The following is a 23,210-nucleotide window of genomic DNA, read 5'->3' on the forward strand; positions in this document are numbered from 1 at the left end:
TCTGCAAGATCTGTTTTCCAAATGTTCAAGGCAATCCAGCAGGTTCACGTTCTGAGCCTAAAGGGATTTGACGGTGGCTTCATCTCGTCAGTCCGTTTTCAGTGTTGTGCATGAACGAGTTCAAATGAACGCGTTCATTGAATACGTTCATTTCCAAATGAAGAACTTGAATGTGAACTTGTTCATTCTGCAGATCACGAAATGGAATTTGAACTGTTCAGATTATGTGAGTTTCAGCTTCACTGTTTAGGTCCAATTATTACGGAATATATTTCACCAGCAGGCGGCGCACATTTAAAATACTCGACAAGACGACGACTTCACACTACATTACCCACAATTCAGTGCACACTAGCACAACAACGGGCACCAGCTCCATGGCAACAGTGGTCCGAACCCGGTGCAGTCTTTACATGACCAGTGAAGAGAGAGATGATGCAGACGCAGCATCAGCGAGCCGTCAGATGATGATCCGCTTATCATTATCTGCTGGAATTTTACACATTGTCTCCCAAAGAGTCCGACGGTAAAAATCTAACCTTTCTGTGCAAATGATGTCCACCTGCGCTGAGAAAACAAGTCCGAGCGTCTGCCTCGTCAACTTCACGTTTGAAACGTCATGTGGAGTTAAAGCATCCGTCCAGTGTGAGAAAATATCAGCAAGTCCTTGACAAAAAGTCAAAAAAAGTCATCAGGAAAGACCAAGAAGACCCAACAGCCCCAAACGACCCCAGTCCCACTGCTGCACCTTCAGGGGTTTGATTTCCCAGCAACAGGTAGACAAACTGATAATAGACTACATTGTTGGAGATTTACAGCCTCTGAGTGAAGTTGAAAAGCCACTAGGACGATACATGATTGTATACAGTGAACGGTTTTAGGACAGGGGGGCGTTTCATTCGTACTTCTCACCTAAAAATATTGAAATGAACTGAATTTGAACTAGTTCAAAGTGAAAATGGTGAACTATGAACGTGAACTATTCATTTTTAAACAATGTGAACTGAATTTTGAACTAGTTCATGAGTAGTAGGAACTTGCACAACACAGTCCGTTTTACGTAGGTTACCCCTGTCAAGGTTTCCACTGCAATGAGTCAGCCTTGAAAAGAGCTTACTTCATTACGTAGCCCATCCACTGATGTCTGCAGAGGCTGAATTATCTCTTGGCTTAACGTGGTCATATCCTCTCTGAAGGTGGCACATTGTTTACAAAGTTCTGCAACCAATTGAGATGGAGTCTGCAGGTGCACTGTCGCTGCTTGCTTCTGCGTCAGGGGATGTAACTGCCAGGGTTGTTAGCTTGCTAGCAATGCTACTTTGTTGGTTGGCTGAGGCAGGACTTCTCTGCAATTTAGAATTAACGTTGGCCATCTTGCTGTTGTTAAATATTCAATATATATATTCAAATCAAATTAAAAAATACTTTATTTATCTCCGAACGGAAATTACGGAAGAGTATTAGGACCAGGCAGGAGAAAAATAAAAATAATATTTTAGAGGAGGAAGAATTTTTTTTCCTTATGCATTTCGAGAAATAAGTCGAAACATTAATCTCGACATTTATACCCTTTTCTCGACATTTTGACTTTTTTCTCAAGGTGCACAATAAAAAAAAATCTTCCCCTCTCAAATATTTTTTCTCCTGCATGGCCCTAATACTCTTCCGTAGGAATTTGATTGTTGGAATAGTCTGTCCAAAGAGTGACTGAACAGGTTTATTGCTGTGGGCAGGGAGGATCTCCTGTAGCAGTGTGTGTTGCAATGGATCCGAAGAACCTCAGACAAAAGACACTGTTGCTTAAACACTGTGTTGTGAAGAGGATACTCAGGGTTTTCGATGATCTTCTTCATTTTATGAAATGTCCTCCTTTGCACAATCATCTCCAGAGGCCCAGAACAGTCCCCAGAACAGAGCCAGCCTTCTTTATCAGTTTATTCAAGTTATTGAAGTCACAGGCTCTGGTGCTGCTCCCTCTAGAAAAATACTGCAGATGTGACTGAACTTTCCACAACAGACTTATAGAAGATCTTCAACATCTTTCTACAAAAGCTGAAAGACCTAAGATCCCTTAAGAAGTAAATTCTGCTATGTCTTTATTAACAGCATTGATGTTGTATCTCCAGTCCAGTCTGCTGTCCAGGTAAACATCAAGGTATTTATAAAGGTGAAAATAAAATATAAAATTCTCTCCCACTAGTGCAAAGTTTCAGACACTTTTTTTCACAGTTCACAATTAATTCACAGTTAATTCCGAATTGAGGTTTACATGGAAAACACATTTGATCGGCTTTATCCAATTCCACTTAAGGTCTGGGGGTTGGGAAGGGTTCTGATTGGATAGGGGGGTGGATGTCTTTACATATTTACGTCTACCGGAAGAAAACAAACTTACTCGATTAGCAATTTTTATTTTTCCTGCCATCTGTTCTTTTAATTATTTCCAGGTCCTCCAAGCTATTTATTAAATAAATTGTCTCTGCTCTTGACCACCGTTTACTGCGTGCTGCCATCTTGAAACTTTGTTATGAAAACAAGCCCAGTGTGGAATATAAGCATCATCGCGACAGACGGGCGAGGGAACGAGCAGCGCAGAAAGACCGGAATTAATTTAAAGCGGAATGAGTGTATACATGGTCGCGGAATTATTCTATTCGGATTTAGAATCGGAATAAACCAGCCACTTACTTCGGAATTAAGTTTAATTCGGAATGGCCATTTTCATTCGGAATTAGGTGTTTATATGGTAATTTTTAATAATTTTAAATTTGATTTAATTTTAATTCTGAATTAAAGAGGAATTCAATTTCCCATGTAAATGCCAAAATCTAAATATTGTAGCACACGGCCACTATAAAGATGAAATTGTCAATAAAGAAGATATGGTATGTCTTTTTTCACAATTTGATGAAGTCATTAGAAGCAATGGTTAGATTTGTTTATATTTATGTACAGAAATGGGCAGCTAATTATATGTGTATGTATATATATATATATATATATATATATATATATATATATATACAGAGCCGCCTGGGAGATTTGCGAGGCCCTGTGCGAAACGGTTGGGAGTGGCCCTCGCACGTGAGCGTAGCGAGCGCGCGCGAAATTTTTTGGGTTTTTCGCGTCGGATCGGGTGACTATGCGCAATTTTAACTCTCCAATTAGCAAAATACTGGATACCTTCCCCTGCCTCATCATCATTTGGCTTGCCTCGACACTGGGCCCCACGGTTGTAACAAATTTATCAAACAAGCCTTTCAGAGAGGCATTAAACTCTTCCATTTTCTTTATTTTTTTTTCTTTTTTCATCCCCTGATGGAAATTTCCTGATTCTGTCTCGTTCTCTCGACATTGTGTGACAGTTTGTTCCACACTCCACCCGTCTGGATCAGAGCACCTTGTGTCAATGCGCTTGGTCTGACGCAGCTGTATTGAACAACAGACACGCGCATCATTGCACATATATTTATTGATATGCACAGACTAGTACACATTAAGGTGTAATGGAACGTGACTGTTGATATTTATAAGGGAAAAAACGAAAAAAAAACGAAAAAAAAAAATAATTTTTGAAAAAAAAAATTTGAAAAAAAAAAAAAAAAAAAAACGGCCCATAGCGCGAGGCCCCTTGGGGCGCGAGGCCCCGTGCGGTCGCACGGTTCGCACACCCCTTGCGGCGGCCCTGTATATATATATATATATATATATATATATATATATATATATATATATATATATATATATATATATATATATATATGGGTGTATGTGTATGTATATGTGTGTGTATGTATGTGTGTGAATATGTATGTGTATATGTGTGTATATAGATATATATAGAGCAGATGGAGTTAATATAGAGATAGTATGGTGTTAATAAGTATATATAAATATTTATATGGGCTTTGCTTGTACAAATATATAGAATATTCAACTATGTGTATGTATGTATAGGTGAGTGTGTGAGTATAATTATAGTATAGTTAGTATAAATACGTGTTAATAAATGATTAGTGAATGGGAGTTTTGTTTTTTTTGTTTGCTTTGTTTTGTTTTCTTATCTTCTCTTTAATTGTTGTCTTTTACATGTACAAAATAAAAATCAAATCAATCAATCAATCAAATCAATGTCTATCACATGCTGTGGTCAAAATCCCACAAAGTTACACAGTAGCTTCCCTTTGTCTCCACAGAGGGAAGCTTTGTGGTTATAGCAGCCAGTTTTAGTGTGTGGAACAAAGCCATGCTATTTTATTCCGGCCACCTCTTCAGTTGGATGTCTCTTTTGAGATAATTTGGACAGCTTTGCATACCATACAAATATGAATTTGAATGCAAATTAGACTCACAGGTGAAACTGTTGACTGACTTTGGAGGAGAAGGGCATACAAACGCCACCTTTGGTTTCATGGAGAAATTTGTTTCAATGAAAGGATACTCTGAAAGGAATGTCTGATTCTGTTCTCCAGGCTAACGAGGGGGGTGACCATCTGGCTTATGGTACTTACACAGTTTAAACGCCAGCAATCACGGTATTGGGGGTATAGTGCACTTGCAATGAGTAACTTGCACATCTGTGAAAGTGCCATTAATGGTGAGTGATATAGATATTGTTTTTAGAAACATATGTTGCCATCCAGTTAAGCCTTTTTTTTTTATAGAAGGCTTTACTTATTTCAGCAATATCAAGCACTGCTCTGCATGCTCATACATGTGCAATAAATATAGTGTATAAAAATATAAAGATATATCTCCCCAATGTGTTTTTTTCCTGTGCAAATGTGACTTTGTAGCTATAGTGCATAACTTTTAGGAGGATCTATTATCAGAAAGCCAATACAATATTAGTAACTCTAGTTTCATACCAATAGAGGTTGTATTAAAATAAATTTGTATAAAATAACAGATTAATTAAGTTTAGTATGGTATAGAATCTAAAAATGTTTTGGTTTATTTCTGTTTTGAACCTGATAGTAGATTTATATCTGTGATTGTCCTTTTGGATCTACTGTACGTAAGTGCTACTTTTGATGCCGATTGATCACAACATTTTACTACAGACTTGAACACGTTATTGGGATTAGAGATATTGCATTAGACTGATTTAAGTCACATTTATAGATGATAAATCCAAAGTTTTTAATGTGAATGAAGAGTCTTTCGGATGTACCAGACGTTGTCCTTAAAATTCACTAAAAAAACCTCCAGCTCGTCCAAAATCCTGCAACCGGGGTTCTGACGGAATCAGCAGGAATCAGAATCAGAATCAGAATCAGAATCAGCTTTATTGGCCAGGTTCGAACAATGTCCAACAAGGAATTTGACTCCGGTAGTCACTAGTAACTCTAGTTAGTAGGAGAGATCATATTCCTCCCAGTTTTAGCTTCTCTTCATTGGCCACCTATAAAATCTAGAATAGAATTTAAAAATGTTCTCCTCACTTAAAAAACCCTTAATGACCAAGCTCCACCACATCTTAAAGAGCTCGTAGTTCCATGTTTTGCAAGCAGAGCACTTGGCTCTCAGACAGCAGGTTTACTTGTGGTTCCTAGAGCTGCTCCTTTGTGCTCAAGAAGCAGGCACTCATTTCTACCTTAAAGATTAAGCTTTAAACCTTCCTTTTTGATAAAGCTTATAGTTGGCTCAGGTTCCCTGAAACATCCCTTAGTGATGCCATTACACAACTGTCCAAATGAGGACATTCTGGAACAATATTGGTTATTCTAAGTGTGTGATGTGGAAACAGGACCCCAAAAACTGAAGGGCTCAAATTATCCCACTTGTTCTGAGTAAGGCATCATATTCAACACAGACTGAATGGCTACTATGGAACCAACTTCCAATCTGGGTTAAGGAGGCTGACAGCACCTCCACCTTTAAAACCAAACTTAAAACCTTTCTGTTTAGTAAACCTCTAGTTACCGTTCAGTAAACCTCTAAACCTCTAGCTAGTGTTAGTAAACCTCTAGTTAGTGTAAACTCTAGTGTGTTAGAGTCAGTAGTCATAGCTGCAGCTATAGAACAAGACTATAATAGTTAGTCTCAAACATAGCTTAGTGGTAGATAGACACCGACACGATCCACTAGGCGGTGCCCCTTACCCTTCTTCTCTTCTCCTCTTCCCTTCTTCTCTTCTCCTCTTCCATTTTTTATGTATTATAAGTAACTCATAGCCATCATTTTTGTCCATCGTACTTGTAGTTTCTTGTGTTGGCCCCCTTTTTTCTCTTTTGTGTATGTTTGCAGGCCAGAGCTTCAGGAGCTGCATGCTGACCTGCAGTCCCCCCCTCTGATCATCCCTCTGCTGCTTCCACATGTCTGTGGGGATGTCTGCTGTGTGCTTGATGACGTCCTGGCCTGCACAACCCCCTGCCTTATGCTGCTTTAACTAGCAGATACAGATAAAGTCTGAATTTAAATAAAAAGTCACAGAATTAAGCATAATAATAAATTTAACTTGTAACGCACTTTCCATTCAATGAATCTCAAAGTGCTACACTTAAACCATTATTCATTCATACACATCCTCACTGGTGGTGGTAGCTACGTTTTGTAGCCACTGCTGCCCTGGGGTAGACTGACAGAAGCGTGGCTGCCATTCCGCGCCAAACGGCCCCTCCGACCACCACCAAACATTCATATACATTCATACAAATTCACACGGGGCAAGCTGGGTAAGGTGTCTTGCCCAAGGACACTACGACAGCAACTGGGATGGAGCAAGATTCGAACCGCCGACCTTCCGATCTTTGGACGACCCGCTCTACCACCTGAGCTACTGCCGCCCAATCTGCCGCATAACAATATTGGCATCAATTTGTAAGTATTTCCGTGTCCTTCTTCCCTTTCTGAGCAATGTTTCTAATCAAATCCATGACGGGCCACCCTCACCCTCCTCCTGAAATGCTTCTACAGCTGTAGATGAGTGATCGAGACGGAAGAGGAAGACAGTCAGCCATTTGCCTTTTTTTACATCTCATTATCGCAGCTACATCATTGTAGTATATTGCATCATTTTAATAGCTAAAAAACGCTCAGCCACCAGCAGACTGCAGACATTTCTCCATCTGTGCTCCATTAAGAACAATCACGTGCAGACGGTGTGACCGCTCAAAATTAAACACACACATGTTGAAAAATGTTCCTCTTTCTCTGTACGTGTAATCTAATCACACAACTAATCTAATCACACAACATCTAATCTACAACACACACACGCACACAACATAAAAGAAAGTTACTCCACGTGATGGCTTGACCTGATAGGCCTGATCATTAACTAGACACTTCTGAGTAAAGTTGAGGACAGAATGAATGCTGCACTTCTGTTTTCAATATGGAAGGTTTTACAATCCAAAACTCCATTATATCAGTACAATCAGTTAAGACACAATCTAGAGTCATATCCATATGCCACTAGACAGGTAACAAAGGACCGGTTTCCACTTCCTAAGCCAAACACTAATTTTCTGAAGCATACAGTAGAATATAGAACAATGAAATCATGGAATTCTTTACCACTATATGACTAAATTAACACAGAAATCAATATTCAAAAATCAAGAAACACCTTGGAATATCATATGTATAGGATACCATACACTCATACACACTTATACAGATACATATACATACTGGACAGGGTAAGGTGTATTTTTGATCTGACTTTCATGGCCTAGATCAGGGGTCCTCAATCCTGGTCCTCGAGGGCCGGTGTCCCTGCAGGTTTTAGATGTTTCCCTGCTTCATTGCACCGTGATACAAGTGACTGTGTCATCAACAGAATTGTGCAGCCCTGGATGAAAAGCTGATGACGATGATTAATTAGAATCAGGTGTGTTAAAGCAGGGAAACATCTAAAACATGCAGGACACCGGCCCTCGAGGACCAGGGTTGAGGACCCCTGGCCTAGATGGTGTTTTACTGTATATTGGAATGTTTCATGTGTTTTTTTGCTTTAAGATAATGATTTACATGTACGGTAAAGTTTAATGTAGGTTTGTCATGTTATTAGGGCCCGAGCACTTACAGTGCAAAGGCCCTATTGTATCTGTAAGAATTTTTTTTTTCTTTTTTTTTTTCGTTTTTATTTTTCCGACGAAAGGAGGGCCTTTTTGCCCCTTAAAAGTGCCCCAAAAGTCCCCACATTTTGCCCGCAAGCCAGGCCTGTTGAAAAATGTGATATTTCATGGTTTGCATTAATGGGCGTGGCAAAATGGCTCAACAGCGCCCCCTAGAAAACTTAGTGCCTCAATCCCCACAAAACAGTTTGATGTACATCCAGCTTTTTTTTTTATGTTGCTGAAAAGTCAGCTGGGAGCCGCAAGCAGCTATGAAGTGACAGAGCTCCTGCTAGATCTGGTCGTTCCTTATCGCCCGTCTAGATCCCTTTTTTAATTCTCTCCTCAGCAACCAGGTTTATGAACATCTGCACCTCAGAGTTGGACCAGAACAGACTTTTGCTGCCATTCAGTGGCCTGTAGTGTGATGATGTCAGATGCAGCAGACTCAACCGCTTAGAACCTCGGCAGAGTAGTTACAGAAAAAGTATCTACCCCTAGTGGAAAAGAACCAAACCGAGGCGAGTCGAGTCGGGCTGAGTAGTTACTAGTGGAAAAGCGCCTTATGTCTCTCGGCTGGCCTGGGAACGTCTCGGACTCCCCTCGGAAGAGCTGGAGGAAGTGTCTGGGGTGAGGGAAGTCTGAGCATCTCTGCTTAGGCTGCTGCCCCCGCAACCCGGTTCCGAATAAGCGGTGGAGAATGGATGGATGGATGGACATTGTGGTTTATTTGAACCCTGCATATTCAAAATACTAATACATATGATTTTGGTTGGATTGTGCGTGTCAAACATGTCTGATAATGTTGCGTCAAACATTCATGTAAAGATGTGCAACCTTTTCTGCATTGGGGGCTTGTAACAATCTTTAACCAAAGTAACAATATCTAATCAATCAGTGTGGTCTTTCAAAATAAAAGCATCAGTACCCACCAGAATGTCCAGGCAGGCAGCTTTCAGGAGTGTGATCTGATCGGCTATGGTCAGCCCCGTGAAGCCAGGCACTCGTTTGGCAAACTCCACAATCTTGATAATGCACTTAGTGGCCAGCTCGCTAAACTTGTCCCACAGGCCCAGGTCCAGTCTTACACGATGGTCTGCACTTGAGTTCTGCAATACAAACACAACCATGCAAACCCACACACGTGTCAGGCAAAAAGACAACTACTTTCCTCCTCATACAGACTGCTGCAAATTATCTCCTCAGAGCACCATCTCCACTCTGCTGTTTATGTGTCAAAATAAAATATTGCAAATAGCTTTCACAAGTTAGGAAGTTGAAGAAAAGTTGAAGAAATACTGCTAATGTGTGAATATGTTGAGCTGAGCTAAGGCTGGGTCCTGCTATAATGAGCATAAAGGTGTCAGTGGGATGTGCTGGCTGTGACGGGATGCAGAAACACCGCTGTGAACGGTAGCACTGAGCAGTTTGAAGTTAGAGGTGTCATTAATGATAAATGGTCCAGAACCTATACAAAAACAAAATGAAAATGGATATGGGTGAAAGTGACACATAGAGACGGTGTTCAGAAAGATGAAAAAGTGTAAAGTAGAGAGATGGGGCATTAGCAAGAGGGGGAAAAAGTGGAACTCATAGATGAAAGGGAAGGAAAGTTACCGTAAGTAAGGAAGAGCAGTGGTGCAAAAAGAGGGTGGGTGCATGGTTGTTGGGGCTTAAGGCTGATTTATGGTTCTGCGTTAAACCAACGCAGAGCCTACGCCGTTGCCGTGACGCCGTCGTGAACCCTTCGGACTTCTCCGTCACTCCATTTCTCCACGGTGCAATACCCCCCCAGAGCGCTAGTTGATACTTTGTTTAGCCTTCAGTTTTTCCGGTCACAGTGAATCAAAGAGATAAGGACGACTATTGTGCAAAAAAACAACAACCCAAAAAAAAAAAAAAAAATCACACACACCCGAAGAAAAGACAGCTGAAAGTTCACGACTGCTTCACGAACCGGAACCGGAAATGCGTTGCTACCAAGCAAACCAATCACAGCCCTCTCGGTCTGTGTTGGGTCTGCGTGGCCTCGACGCGTAGTTAAATTTTTTGGGAGGTGCACGTCAGGCTACGGCGTAGGCTACGGAGAGCCTCCCGCGTAGCCGCGTACCCTACGGTGTAGGTTTAACACAGAACCATAATTCAGCCTTTAGAAAGAGATATTTTTGCAGAAGTGAAATAAGAACAAGGTCTCATTTCTTTGTATAACAGGGAAAGTAACATTTATATTAGGCCTGTTAACGTTAATATGTGTTTGTTTGTTTTTTCTTATTTGAGCCTGAAGGTGAAAGTCCCCTCTTGACAAACTTTATTAGGACCTGAGACAGATTCTGTCAAAAATGACTAAAATCACAGACAGTGAAGTACAGAAAGACGGACGCCCCATTCACACAGGATTAACATTACCTGGGGTGCAGCAGTGATTTGTAATAATCACAGAGGAGGTGTGTGATTTCAATCCCACCTGACTGCACCATGTCTGTGATTTGTAAAGTAAAAATTCAACCGGAAATTACCTACCCTATTTCAGCAAACACAGAGGTCACAAGATCATTTTAATCCCGTCTGAAAGCACATGTCAGTGATTTGGTGATGTGGGAGTTGGAATATAAAAAAAAAGTCTCTTCTTTTTTCCCGATGTAACTTTGGCAAACGTGGTACACAGTGTAAAATTAACAACTTCAGCCTATATCCATCCAATATAGGGTAATGATCGAATATTTTACAATGATAAGACTACAGAAATGAATCAACATTAAACTTCACATGGAGAGTTATGCGAATGGGAGTAACGCATTACATAGACATAATTTACGTGTTATTAACGCATCATTAGCAGGTCAATTATGTCTTTGTAATGTGTTACACCCTATTTGCATCACTATTTCTTCAATTTATGATTTGGTAACTATGACCCTCAGCTCCACCTGTAGTTTCCGAAAACAAGAAGGGATGGAGCTGTAATAGATGTAAGATGCACTATGCACTATGCACAATCCACTATGCCGTGGTTACATAACCGATTAGGTTTCCGAGGAGCAGTTTTGTCTGTAGAATTTAAAAAAAAGAAAGAAAAAGAAAATATATTTTTTACTCAGCTGCCATATTGTTTGCCAGAGCGACCACCTGCTTCAGCTGACCCTAGTTGGAAGGGCGGCAGACCTGCCCGACATTTACAGCAGAATATCCAGTTTTAGATGTTGTTTTGGTGGGGAAATCAGACGCTTAGTTAGTACCAACAGCCAATTACTCCTAGCCGTGAGGAGGGAGAGGATATGGACCGCTTTGGCCGAAAGCGCTGTCGCCTTGTATGCCTTTTCAGTCAAGGCTCAATGAAAATGGTTAGACTTGGACGGTAGGCTGGGGCTCCTGGAGGACATCGCTGACAGCCGGCTGCCTTGAAGGTGCGCTGCAACGAGTGGCTCCACTGGAGCGTAATTCCTTGTTGGTCGGCCTTCCTGTGTGCTCAGTTAAACCTCTGCAGATGATCTAGAATGCAGCAGCACGTCTGGTCTTTAACCAACCCAAGAGAACTCATGTCACTCCGCTGCTAATCTCTCTGCACTAGCTTTCAGTTGCAGCACCCATCAAGTTCAAAGCTCTGCTTTTGCCTTTACAAACAATTACCCAAATGGCTCCTGCGTACCTTTACTCCTTCATCCAGAGCAACACTCCCTCTCCACAGCTCTGCTCAGCCAGTGCTTCCACCACAACGTGGTGTGAAATCAGTAACTAGACTCTTCTCCTCCATTGTTCCTGTCAGGGTTTGACATTTCCCCCAGTTTGTGTTTTCAGTTCTGCCCCTCCTGTTTCCCATCTGCCCTGATTGTCCGCACCTGTGTCTCGTTATCCCCTGTGTATATCTGGTCTTTTCTTTCCCTGCTCCCTGTCGGTCCGTACTGTTTCCTTCCTCCAGGTGTCCTGTCAGGTTTTTGGTTTTTGCTCCCGTGTTTTTGTCAATCCTACTCTGCAGCATTTTTGGTTCTTATTTTTTGCTAAATAAATCCTGTTTTTGCAACTCCTGCCTCCTGCTCTCCTGCGTTTGGGTCCTCAACAAACACCAACCGTGACAGAACGGACCGACCAAGATGGACCCAGCAGGAGAGCTCATTACCCTCTGGGAGTTTCTCCGCCGGGGGGCGGAGAAAAACATGCGCTGGGTCGAGGAGGCGGAGTCCCCCTTCCGGGGAACATACCTGGCTCTGGGTGGACCCAGGAGCCTTCAGGCTCAGGGGAGACGACGGCGTCGACGCCAGCCCCAGCTTGCTCCTGTTCCGGCTGTGGTCCTGGATGCATCAGATTCTGTTCCGGCGGTGGTCCTGGGCGCATCGTCTCCTGTGTCGGCGGTGGTCCCGGGCGCATCAGTCCCTGCTCCGGTGATGGTCCCGGATCCCCCTCAGCCAACGCCAAGGACCCGGGTTCCCCCTCAGCCAGCTCCGAGGACCCGGGTTCCCCCTCAGCCAGCTCCGAGGACCCGGGGTCCCGCCGAGCCAGCTCTGAGGATCCTTTGTCCCCCGAAACCTGCTCCTCGTATCCTACCGGCTCCCCGCATCCTGTCTGCTCCTAAGCTGGCTCCTCGTATCCTGTCTGCCCCCAAGCCAAGTTCCACGCCACAGCCCAAGCCAAGGTCCACGCCACAGCCCAAGCCAAGGTCCACGGCAAAGCCCAAGCCAAGGTCCACGCCACAGCCCAAGCCAAGTTCCACGCCAAGGCCCAAGCCTAGGCCTCGAGGACGGCCTTCCGAACTGTCTCACCGGTCGGCCCGGCCCCGAGGGCGATTACCCCCCCAACTGTCTCGCCGGTCTGCCCGGGCTCGTGGGCAACCCCCCCGAACTGTCTCGCCGGTCGGCCCGGCCCCGAGGGCGATTACCCCCCCAACTGTCTCGCCGGTCTGCCCGGGCTCGTGGGCGACCCCCCGAACTGTCTCGCCGATTTGCCAGCTCTTTGCATGACTCAGCACTGAGTAAGCTGCATGCACTTATGACAAGATGATTGTATGATGGTGTCTTTTAAGACGTAGCTTTCTTGTATAAAGGGACTGTTGTATTGGGCGGAAAGGGAAAAAAAGGACAATTCTGGCACTGGCATGGCAGCACCTGCGTCCAATTGGACTCAAAGCAGTCTGACCAGCACTTATCCATGCTTTACCCTCTGTTGGGCCACAGTCCTATGTGAGCATGGGAAGCCTTAATTTGAACTTTAAGGCCCAGCTCTGAGGCCTCACTCTGAGAGCAGCCTTGATTTCCTCACAGCTGACCGAATGGTTGAAACAAAGGAACCTCCATAATGACTCAAAGCCTGAGCAAGATTTGCATTTATGGCCCTTCGGTTATAAGGAATAGCCCCCTCATTGGGCAGACTTTCCCCTCTCTCTTTTTTTTTTTTTCTCTCTTTTCCTCCTCTCTTGCTCCCAGGGTCTCTTCTACCTTGGACCTGTCCACGGTCCCATGGAGTTCTCTGTGAGCTATGAAGAAAGCCACAGCTCATATTTTAGCATGAAGAGCTACTAGCTATGGGCTGGTCTTCTCCATTATTGTGACTGAAGAAGTGTCTGGTTGCCATGGAATGTTTGAATAGTTTGGAGCGCTGCAACGAGTGACCGGGTCACTGTAACCCGCGAACGTTCCGAGCCCCAGATGAGCCGAACAAGGGACCCTTGCATGCCTGGAGGTGAACGTCTTTGGACCGACCTGGAGCTGAAGGAGGCCCAGCTGCTGTACCCATGATGCACCCCTCATCCACACTGAGATGAGGAGAGCAGGAGAGAGAGACAGCCACAGCCACTCTTTATCAGGCTCACCTGCAGAGTGTAACCACCCAGCTGTTCACCAAGGAACGCTGACTGGCCAGACAAAACCACCCTTTTCTTCAACTACAAAGATCCATGTAAAAGGCTGTTTTGTGTCTGGGCAGAGAAACATAGTTAACACATTTAACTAGTTTAGTTTTACATTGTGAGCTGGACCGCTGATCCCGTCACAACTTAATGACGACCTCACAACCTAACAACTTAACTAATAAACACTGTTTATTAGTTAAGTGTTAAGTTAAGTGTGCTTGTTTATTTTATCGTTTGTCTACTGTTGCATTCACATTGCTGGATCTTGATGACTTATTCTTCCACAAGAGGAAAAAAAAGCCCATCCTCATTTCCCAGTTGAATGACCATATTGGTGCGTCTCTGTGGGAAACATCAGAAGAACTTGGTTTTCCGGTAGTGAGAAATTATTCTAGTGTCTTGGGTTTTACTTTTCTCCTCTCATCCTCTCCTACTAACCCCCCCCCACACACGCACACTCTTATCTTTGCCTCCGAGTTTGTTTTCACTGGATGAGACGAAATCTTGTCCGCCATTTTGAATCACACGAGACTCAGTCACCATGTGACTTTGTCAGCCATCCTTTCTTTTGTCTCACCATTTGTATGAACAGCCATCGTGACACACACACTCATTCACACACATATATAATCTGAAGTTTGTGTTAATGTTTAGTTAATTGTTGTTTATTTGTAGTTTACGTATCGGAATGTATGTGTTGTTTTATCATTTTTGAAGACTTGTGTAAATAAAGTCTAATTAATTTGAATGAGAGAAGTTGTTTGTGTTTATTTTATACATATTTGTCACAGCTGCTGGTTGCAAACGTCTGTGCTCGGACTCCTTCCTTCACTGTTATTCTGTTACGCCAACCCTGGCAACAGGCTGGCACGTATGGAATAACAGTTACCTTCAGGCTGATTTTGCTGTTTAGTTCTTATTTTCCTGTTAAGTCAGGTGGTGCCCTGTTTTGATTAATTCAATTTGATAATTCAATTTGATAAGTAATCTACTTTATTAATTATTAATCATTATCGAAGGACAATTATTAATAACTTGTTAACAACTGAACCAGCACCCCCTTTGTGGCACAACACCTCCTATGTGATTTCTTGCTTGTGTTGTTCTCTCAGATGTAAGTTGCTTTGGACAAAAGCGTCTGTTAAAATGACAGTAGTAATAGATTACAGAGTGCTCTGTTTGAAATGGGATCCTTATATCACTGAGCCTGAGCTGGTCGGAACAATTCTTAACAACTGCAATCCCATAAATGCCGGTTGTCTGAGGTGCACTGTCACCACAGTAGACCAGTAGGTGAAAATAGCTACACTGATGGGGAAAGACTACACTTCAGCCAGAAAATACTGAGAGAATATAGACTAGAAAAAAAGCTAAAGAAAAGTGACCCAAGAAACATAATGACAGACTATCTACTCATAAATCTATGGACATGGTTAATATACAGAGGGGATAGAAGATCACCCCAGCTGCTCTTCTGCACATTCCTACTGAAGTAAGATGGAAATTATGTCAGACTTTGGTTGATACAGGATGTACATTCCCTTGGTGTGTCAGAGTCGGTGGGGTGAGGTGACTGATGAAGGTAAGCAACTGAAGCCTTGTGACAACCAGGCTTTTGCCTTTGCAGACAGGAACTCATGGGGCTTTGGGAAAAGTGCAACTCCTATACAACTCGCAAGGGAATGTTATGGTCCTTGGAAACCTTTATCATGGCTGATGAACACCTTGTGTTTACCATCATCTTAGGTTTAGATTTTTTGACAAAAATGTCCACCATTATTAACCAGAAGAATCAAACCTATGGTCTGCTCTTTATCATCCCAGCCCCTTAAAGGTTAGTGGGTACTAGTTTCAGCACTAATCTTGGTTTAAGGTGTGTTCAGCCAAACTAGCAAAAACCATAGTGGAAAGACATCATATTTATACAACTGATAAGGTGCCTGTTCATTGTAAATTGTACTGTGTTTCACTATACAAAAGACAGGTGATAGCAGAGCACGTTGAGCAGATACTTCATGATGGGATAATAGAGCCATCAAAGTCTGCCTTGGGGGCATCCGTGGTATTAGTCTCCAAGCCAGATGGGTCCATGAGGTTTTGTGTAGATTTTCAGCTATTAAATGCTAAGACTAGATCTGATGCTTATGCCATGCCCCTCATTCATGATCTGCTTGAGTCCATGCACTCAAGTAGATCATGGTTCTTGGCAAGTGGCAATGGTTGAAGATAGCAAAGACAAGACTGCTGTTATTACCCCACAGGGCCTATATCAATTGAAGTGTAAGCCATTTGGTTAAAAAAATGCTGGAGCTACATTCCAACGCTTGATGGAGAAGCTCCTGGAATAGAAGGGGTACAATTTGTTGTGTCTACATAAACAATGTCATAGTTTTCTCTCCCACAACAGAACAGGACTTCAGGGACTTGCATGTCGTCCTGGGAAAACTACATGCTACCAACCATGTCCTGAATTAATTGCACAACAGTTTTGACAGACTAAAGCAAGCCCTAGTAAATGCTCCTATACCAGTGCAGCTAACCCCTTTACTTCCTTTTGAAGTGGATAGTTTGGGTTTGGGTGCAGTGCTAGCTCAAGTGAGGCGGTAGCTTATGCATCTAGGGGTCTACGAAGGGCAAAGTGCAACTATACAACATAGCTTTTAGTTGCCCCAAAACGTCCTTCGGTCTGACCCGATGGATTCAGCGATTCCAGCTGTTTCAGTTACAAGTACAATATCATAAAGGGCTACAAAGTGTTGTGCCTGATTCTTTGTCCAGGGCTGTTGTTGCACCCACCTTGACTGCATCATGTGCTGCATGTAATGCGTCTTTTTCCTCCTGGGACCTCCCAACAGCCTTGTCTGAAATACGGGAGGTACAGGAGAAAGATGTTGACCTTAGCAACATGTTCCAAGATGCTGACAGTAACAGTAGACCAGACAGAATGGGGTTTACCATACTACAGGGTCTCCTGTACCGTAGATCACCTGTGAAACAAGAAGGCAACAAACATCAGCTTGTTGTTCCAAGGAGCCTGATCCCATGTTTCCTGCAATACTTCCGTGATCATCCTCTGAATGGACACATCGGCAGATTAAGAACTCTTTTAAGGGTTTTACAAGTAGCATGGCGGCCCTCAGTGAGAAAGGATGTGTGGAATCACTGTAAAGTCTGTCACATCTGCCAGACTTATAAGGCAGCTAACCAGAAGCCAGTAGGATTCATGCAGCCCACCACGGTTGAAACATCTTGGGAAAAGTCGGGAATGGAACTAATGGGACCATTTCCTCGAAGTAAAAATGACAATATTATCTTAATAGTTATCATAGATGATTTCACCAAGTTGGTGGAAAGGTTTCCACTCAAAGATAGCAAGGCACATTGAATTGTGACCGTACTAAAGGAGTACATCTTTACCCATTTTGGAGTTTCAGAAGAGCTCGTTTCAGATCGAGGCCCATGTTCACTAGCCAAGAGATACCCAGCTTTAATAAAACCTGGGCAGTAATACAATGGTGTCTCATGTGGGGTCCCAACAAAGGAACTAGGACCAGTGGATAAGTGCCATCAATGCCGCAAGACAAGAAACTGTTGGGCCAGAGTCCTATGTGAACGTGCCTGACTCCACCTGCAGGTAGATCACAGAGTTCCTGTCTGACAGGAGGCAAAATGTGAAGCTGGGAAAACATGTCTCTGACCCTCAGACCATGAGCACCGGATCCCCTCAAGGCTGCGTTCTTTCTCCTCTGCTCTTCTCCCTGTACACCAACAGCTGCACTTCCATTCATCAGTCTGTCAAGCTCCTGAAGTTTGCGGACAAAACCACCCTCATTGGACTCATCTCTGATGGTGATGAGTCCGCCTACAGGTGGGAGGTGAACCAGCTGGTGACCTGGTGCGGTCGGAACAATCTAGAGCTCAACGCTCTAAAGACAGTGGAAATGATTGTGGACTACAGGAGGAACGCAGCCCAGCAGACACTGTGGACTCCTTCCGCTTCCTGGGGACCATCATATCCCAGGACTTCAAGTGGGAGCTGAACATCACCTCCCTCATCAAAAAAGCACAGCAGAGGATGTTCTGATTCTGATTTCTGATTCTGAACATGGGAGCCTTAATTTCAACTTTAAGGCCCAGCTCTGAGGCCTCACTCAGACCAGCCTCGATTTCATTACAGCTGAATGAAAATCAATTTCTGTTCTTTATTGAATGGTCAGGTAAAAAAAGTTTCCATTTTCTTCAGAGTGATAGTGGTACATGTACATGAGCTTTCTTCAGAACAGTCGAGGGTCTGTTATGGTGTTCCGCAGGGTTCAGTGCTAGGGCCAATCTTGTTCAGTTTATACATGCAGCCATTGAGAAGTATAATCCAGGATCACGGCATATATTTTCATTGCTATGCTGATGATACACAGCTCTATTTGTCTATGAAGCCAGATGAAACAGAACCGTTAAACTTCAGACATGTCTTACGGGCATCTAGGACTGGATGTCCGGAAATGTTTTGGTTCTAAATTCAGATAAAACAGAGGTTATCATTCTTGGTCCAAAGCATCTTAGAAAGGGATTAGATGGTGTTGCGATGGCTTCCAGTGCAACTGTTAGAAACCTTGGTATTGTTTTCGACCAGGATTTGTCATTTAAACCATATATTAATCAGGTTTGTTAGCATTTTTCCATCTCCGTAATATTGCAAAGATTAGGAAAATCTTTTCGCAGAGTGATGCAGAAAAACTAGTTCATGCGTTTGTATCTTCTAGACTAGATTACTGTAATTTATTATTAGCAGGATTTCCAAGTAATTTGCTGAATAGGCTCCAGCTGATCCAAAATGCAACAGCGCGAGTGCTGACAGGAATCAGCAGGAGATACCACGTCTCTCCAGTGTTAGCTTCGCTCCATTGGCTACCTGTAAAACTTGCATATACAGCCCAAAACGGCTTAGCTCCGCAATATTTGCATGACCTTATAGTACTTTATGTTCCTAACAGAGCTCTCCGTTCTCAGAGTGCAGGTTTATTTGTAGTTCCTAGAGTATCCAAATGTAGATTTGGAGGGTGGGCGTTCTGCTATCAGGAACCGTTACTATGGAACCAACTTCCAATCTGGGTTAAGGAGGCTGACACCACCTCCACATTTAAAACCAAACTTAAAACCTTTCTGTTTAGTAAAACCTATAGTTAGTGTTTAGTAAACCTCTAGTTATTGTAAACTTTTGTGTGTTAGAGTCAGTAGTCATAGCTACAGCTATAGAACAAGACAACGTACTTAGCCTACTAAAGGGGAGTTTTTCCTTGCCATTGTTTGGCTTAAGGTTTTTCTCCCACTAGGGGAGTTTTTACCTGCCATTGTTTATGTTATGTTTATAGCTGGGTCTCTGGAAAGCGCCTATGGGCAACTTCTGTTGGAATAGACGCTATATAAATAAAATTGAATTGAATTGAATTGGTGTTCTCTCTGGGATGAGTGGGTTATTTTACATATCTAAGGGATCCGTTGTGTCCCAACGAGTTCACACAGATTTTACATTAGAAAGAAGTGGAAGAGGGTTTAAAAAAATCAAAACTAAAGGATATAGCTGCATATGTCTCCCACATGCAGATGCATTATTTTCAGAGCACCCAGTAGGGCAATATGATCAGTATGATGACATGCTGCTTTTAAGCTCATGCTGATTGTAAACAGGAAGAAAGGTGGACTTTACTCCCCTGAAATAACTGAAGAAAAATAACCAGCTGCAAAAACACCTAATAAGCAATCTGTTACATTAAATCCAATATGCACTCGGTATGTAGGTAGTGGGGGGTGCTCAGTGAGTATGGGGTCAGGGGCCCTCTATTAAGGGCTGTCCGGTCTCTGTATGATTGGAGCAGGAGTTTGGTTCGCATTGCCGGCAGTAAGTCAGACTTGTTCCCGGTGCATGTTGCACTTCGGCAGGGCTGCCCTTTGTCACCGGTCCTGTTCATAATTTTTATGGACAACATTTCTAGGCGTAGCCAGGGGCCGGAGGGGATCCGGTTTGGGAACCACAGGATTTCATCTCTGCATTTTGCAGATGATGTTGTCCTGTTGGCTTCATTGGACCAGGACCTTCAGCATGTGCTGGGGCGGTTTGAGGCCGAGTGCGACGCGGCAGGGATGAGAATCAGCACCTCCAAAACCCAGGCCATGGTTCTCCACCGGGAAAGGGTGGCGTGCCTTCTCCGGGTGGAAGGAGAAGTCCTGCCTCAGGTGGAGGAGTTCAAGTATCTCGGGGTCTTGTTCACTAGTGAGGGAAAGATGGAGTGTGAGATTGACAGACGGATCGGTGCAGCGTCTGCAGTTATGCGGTCGGTGTACCGGACCGTCGTGGTGAAGAAGGAGCTGAGTCAAAAGGCGAAGCTCTCGATTTACCGGTCAATCTACACACCTACCATCACCCATGGTCATGAACTTTGGGTAGTGACCGAAAGGATAAGATCGCGGATAAAAGCGGCCGAGATAAATTTCCTCCACAGGGTGGCTGGACGCTCCCTTAGAGAAAGGGTGAGGCGTTCGGTCACCCGGGAGGAGCTCGGAGTCGAGCCGCTGCTCCTTCACATTGAGAGGAGGCCGCTGAGGTGGCTTAGGCATCTGTATCGGATGCCTCCTGGACGCCTCCCTAGGGAGGTGTTCCAGGCATGTCCCACCGGGAGGAGATCCCGGGGAAGACCCAGGACACGCTGGAGAGACTATGTCTCTCGGCTGGCCTGGGAACGTCTCAGACTCCCCTTGGAAGAGCTGGAGGAAGTGTCTGGGTTAAAAGGAAGTCTGGGCATCTCTGTTGAGACTGCTGCCCCCGCGACCCGGTTCCGCATAAGCGGTGGAAAATGGATGGATGGATGGATGTTGGTAGACTGAAGCATCACTCTAAGCCAGTCACCAGTGCCTCTTCCTGTTAAGGAGGGCTCAATGGCAGAGGTGCTCCACCAGGACACTGAAGTAACTGCAGACACAGAGCAGCTCCTCTGCTGGACATCACATCCATCCTCCCTCAGAGGTGTTACTGAGGGGTGGATGGACTATGTTGTTGGGCACTGTCACAAGCAAAGACTGTGTTGTATGGCCACCCAAGAGAGGAAGAGGGAGAAAAAGGAAGACACAGAACAGTTAAGAGGGAGGGAGATCATTAAATATGATGGGGTTAAGTGAGAGGCGCATTAGGGTCGAGCTTAAATCCCAGGCAACGAGCTGCTCTCGACACAATAGCACTATAGATGCACATTCAGCTGATTGACGTCCGACTGACGGAAAAGGAGGTTTGTGTGGTGTGTGTGTGTGGTGTGTGTGTGTGTGTGTGTGTGTGTGTGTGTGCTTCTGCACAGTGCACACACTGTGAGGAGGATGGCAGTAGCTGATATTAAAGCAACTTATCTTGTTCTTCCCTCTAGTTGGAGAGGGAAAGAAAAGGGAGACTGTAGAGTATCAAGGGTGAGATAATTCACAGTTGTATTTTTTTTTTTGCTCAACCCCCTCCACTTCCCTTGCTTCCACTCAGCAATCTCAGTCAATTACACCCGTCTCATAATTCAATAGAGGGAAACAAGGAAGTTGCCGGGGAATTCTAATTTCATTTAAGAACATTTATCCAACAAATTAGACAAGTTGCTACATTAAAAAAGGTTGGCAGTGTAGAAACGTGTGCTCTGCAGTACATCAGCAGGCTCCAGTGTGTACATGTTAAAGGGGAAAAGGCAGTAAAAGCAGCCAGCATCGATGATGGATGGCTGGAGCAGACAAACCGTAATGTGGCTAATATCAGCAGAATGAGCGGTGTTCCGCACAGCAGCCGCCACCGCTGCCTGAAGCCTGCCTGGCCTCATCACTGAGCGCTAATGTTTTATTTTGTCTCTGAAACTGCCAGGCTCATTTTTCATCACCATCACTGCCAATGAAGCGTTATTCATTGTGGAGCTAAGCCCTCTCACTCGTGCAGCTATCTCTCGCTAACCCAGCAATGAACTCCTAAATCACCACATACTAGGATTTGAATATTTCACCACATAATTGGAGATTTAACTTAATCTTGGGGCGCGGGAGCTCCTCTTGTGCTTTGGCTGAGGGGAACTCAAAAGGCACATCAGGATCCAATCGCTTGTAATAATGAGGAACTTCTCGCAGTCTGTGAGAAAGTATAATTACTGCTGATCCAGATTATGGCTTTATCTGAGGCCCAACTACCATGCCAACAAACAACAAACACTGACTTTTATCATAACTGGAAAGCAGATTTTGGCTATTTTGTTTTCATGTTATTAGCTGTGGATTTTGCCTCAAAGCAGGTTGTTCATTAGGTGAAATCCGGCAATCTCATGGGAGAGGGAATGGGTTGAGGGTGGAGCAGAGGAGGAATACCATGATGAGAAGCTTTGTAAGAGGACTGAAAGAGGAACAACTGGCCAGTTCTGAAGATGAAAGTTTACTTAACACTGAGACAGCAGCTGCCATAATATACAGCTCTGCACCATAAAGCACTTATGGCTGTGTTTTATGCAAGAAGAGACATTACAGCAATTATGGCTGTGACCGCATTTTTATATGAAATCATTTACATGATTGCCTGGCATCATGGGATTTCTTAAACTAGCACTAAAACTGTAACACCCTAAACTCCTCTGTCTTCCAAAAGCTGCAAAAATGTCGGTGGAGTACCAGTGTCAATTAAACTCATGCTCGCTGAATCTAATCTATATGTATGCCATCTAAAAACAAACACATTACACAGTGACTACGTTTACATGCAGTCAACAATCGGGTTACGGTCAATATTCCGGTTACTGAAACATTGGGAATAATCTGTTTCCATGTGTGAGCAAACAGGGTTATCCCTGTATACATGGTAATTGTAATCATTTGGGATATCTGGATCAAACCAGCGATGCACAAAGAACATCATGACGCAATACCCGTCATTTCCGCTTCTTCTTCCTGTATCCAAATCCAAAACAACAATAAGAGCAGCACGGCGGACAATGAACAGCCCAGTAGAAGTCGCTTTTTTTTGCGCTTTGGTGCTGGAACTGACCCACCACAAGGACTTAACACTATTCCTAGTCGCCTTCTTCATTAATGGAAGGCAAGATCGTGAAGAAATGCCAAATGGATACCACAAACCTTTTTTCAAACTACTACGGTACTTTCTACCGTCTACAAATGCCAAAATGTTCATATCTTTCATTACATTTATGAAGTGATTAGTCTCCTCCTGGTCTTGCATTTCTCCATGTTTATAAGAACTTCCTGGACTCAAAAGACCAAGATTCCTTGCGAAAAGAACATGCACAGAAAAC

General features: G+C 43.6%; 1 protein-coding gene across 1 annotated transcript in view; it reads right to left on the reverse strand.

Moving 5' to 3' along the window:
- Positions 1-23,210, reverse strand: part of LOC133461250 (retinoic acid receptor beta-like) — a 104,429-nt gene that overhangs the window by 14,656 nt on the left and 66,563 nt on the right. Inside the window, exon 5 of the mRNA XM_061742097.1 lies at positions 8,996-9,172. Within this exon, the coding sequence (XP_061598081.1) occupies positions 8,996-9,172 (177 nt within the window). The remainder of the gene's footprint in view (positions 1-8,995; positions 9,173-23,210) is intronic.

The sequence above is a fragment of the Cololabis saira genome, chromosome 15 (assembly GCF_033807715.1).
Source record: "Cololabis saira isolate AMF1-May2022 chromosome 15, fColSai1.1, whole genome shotgun sequence".
NCBI lineage: Eukaryota > Metazoa > Chordata > Actinopteri > Beloniformes > Belonidae > Cololabis > Cololabis saira.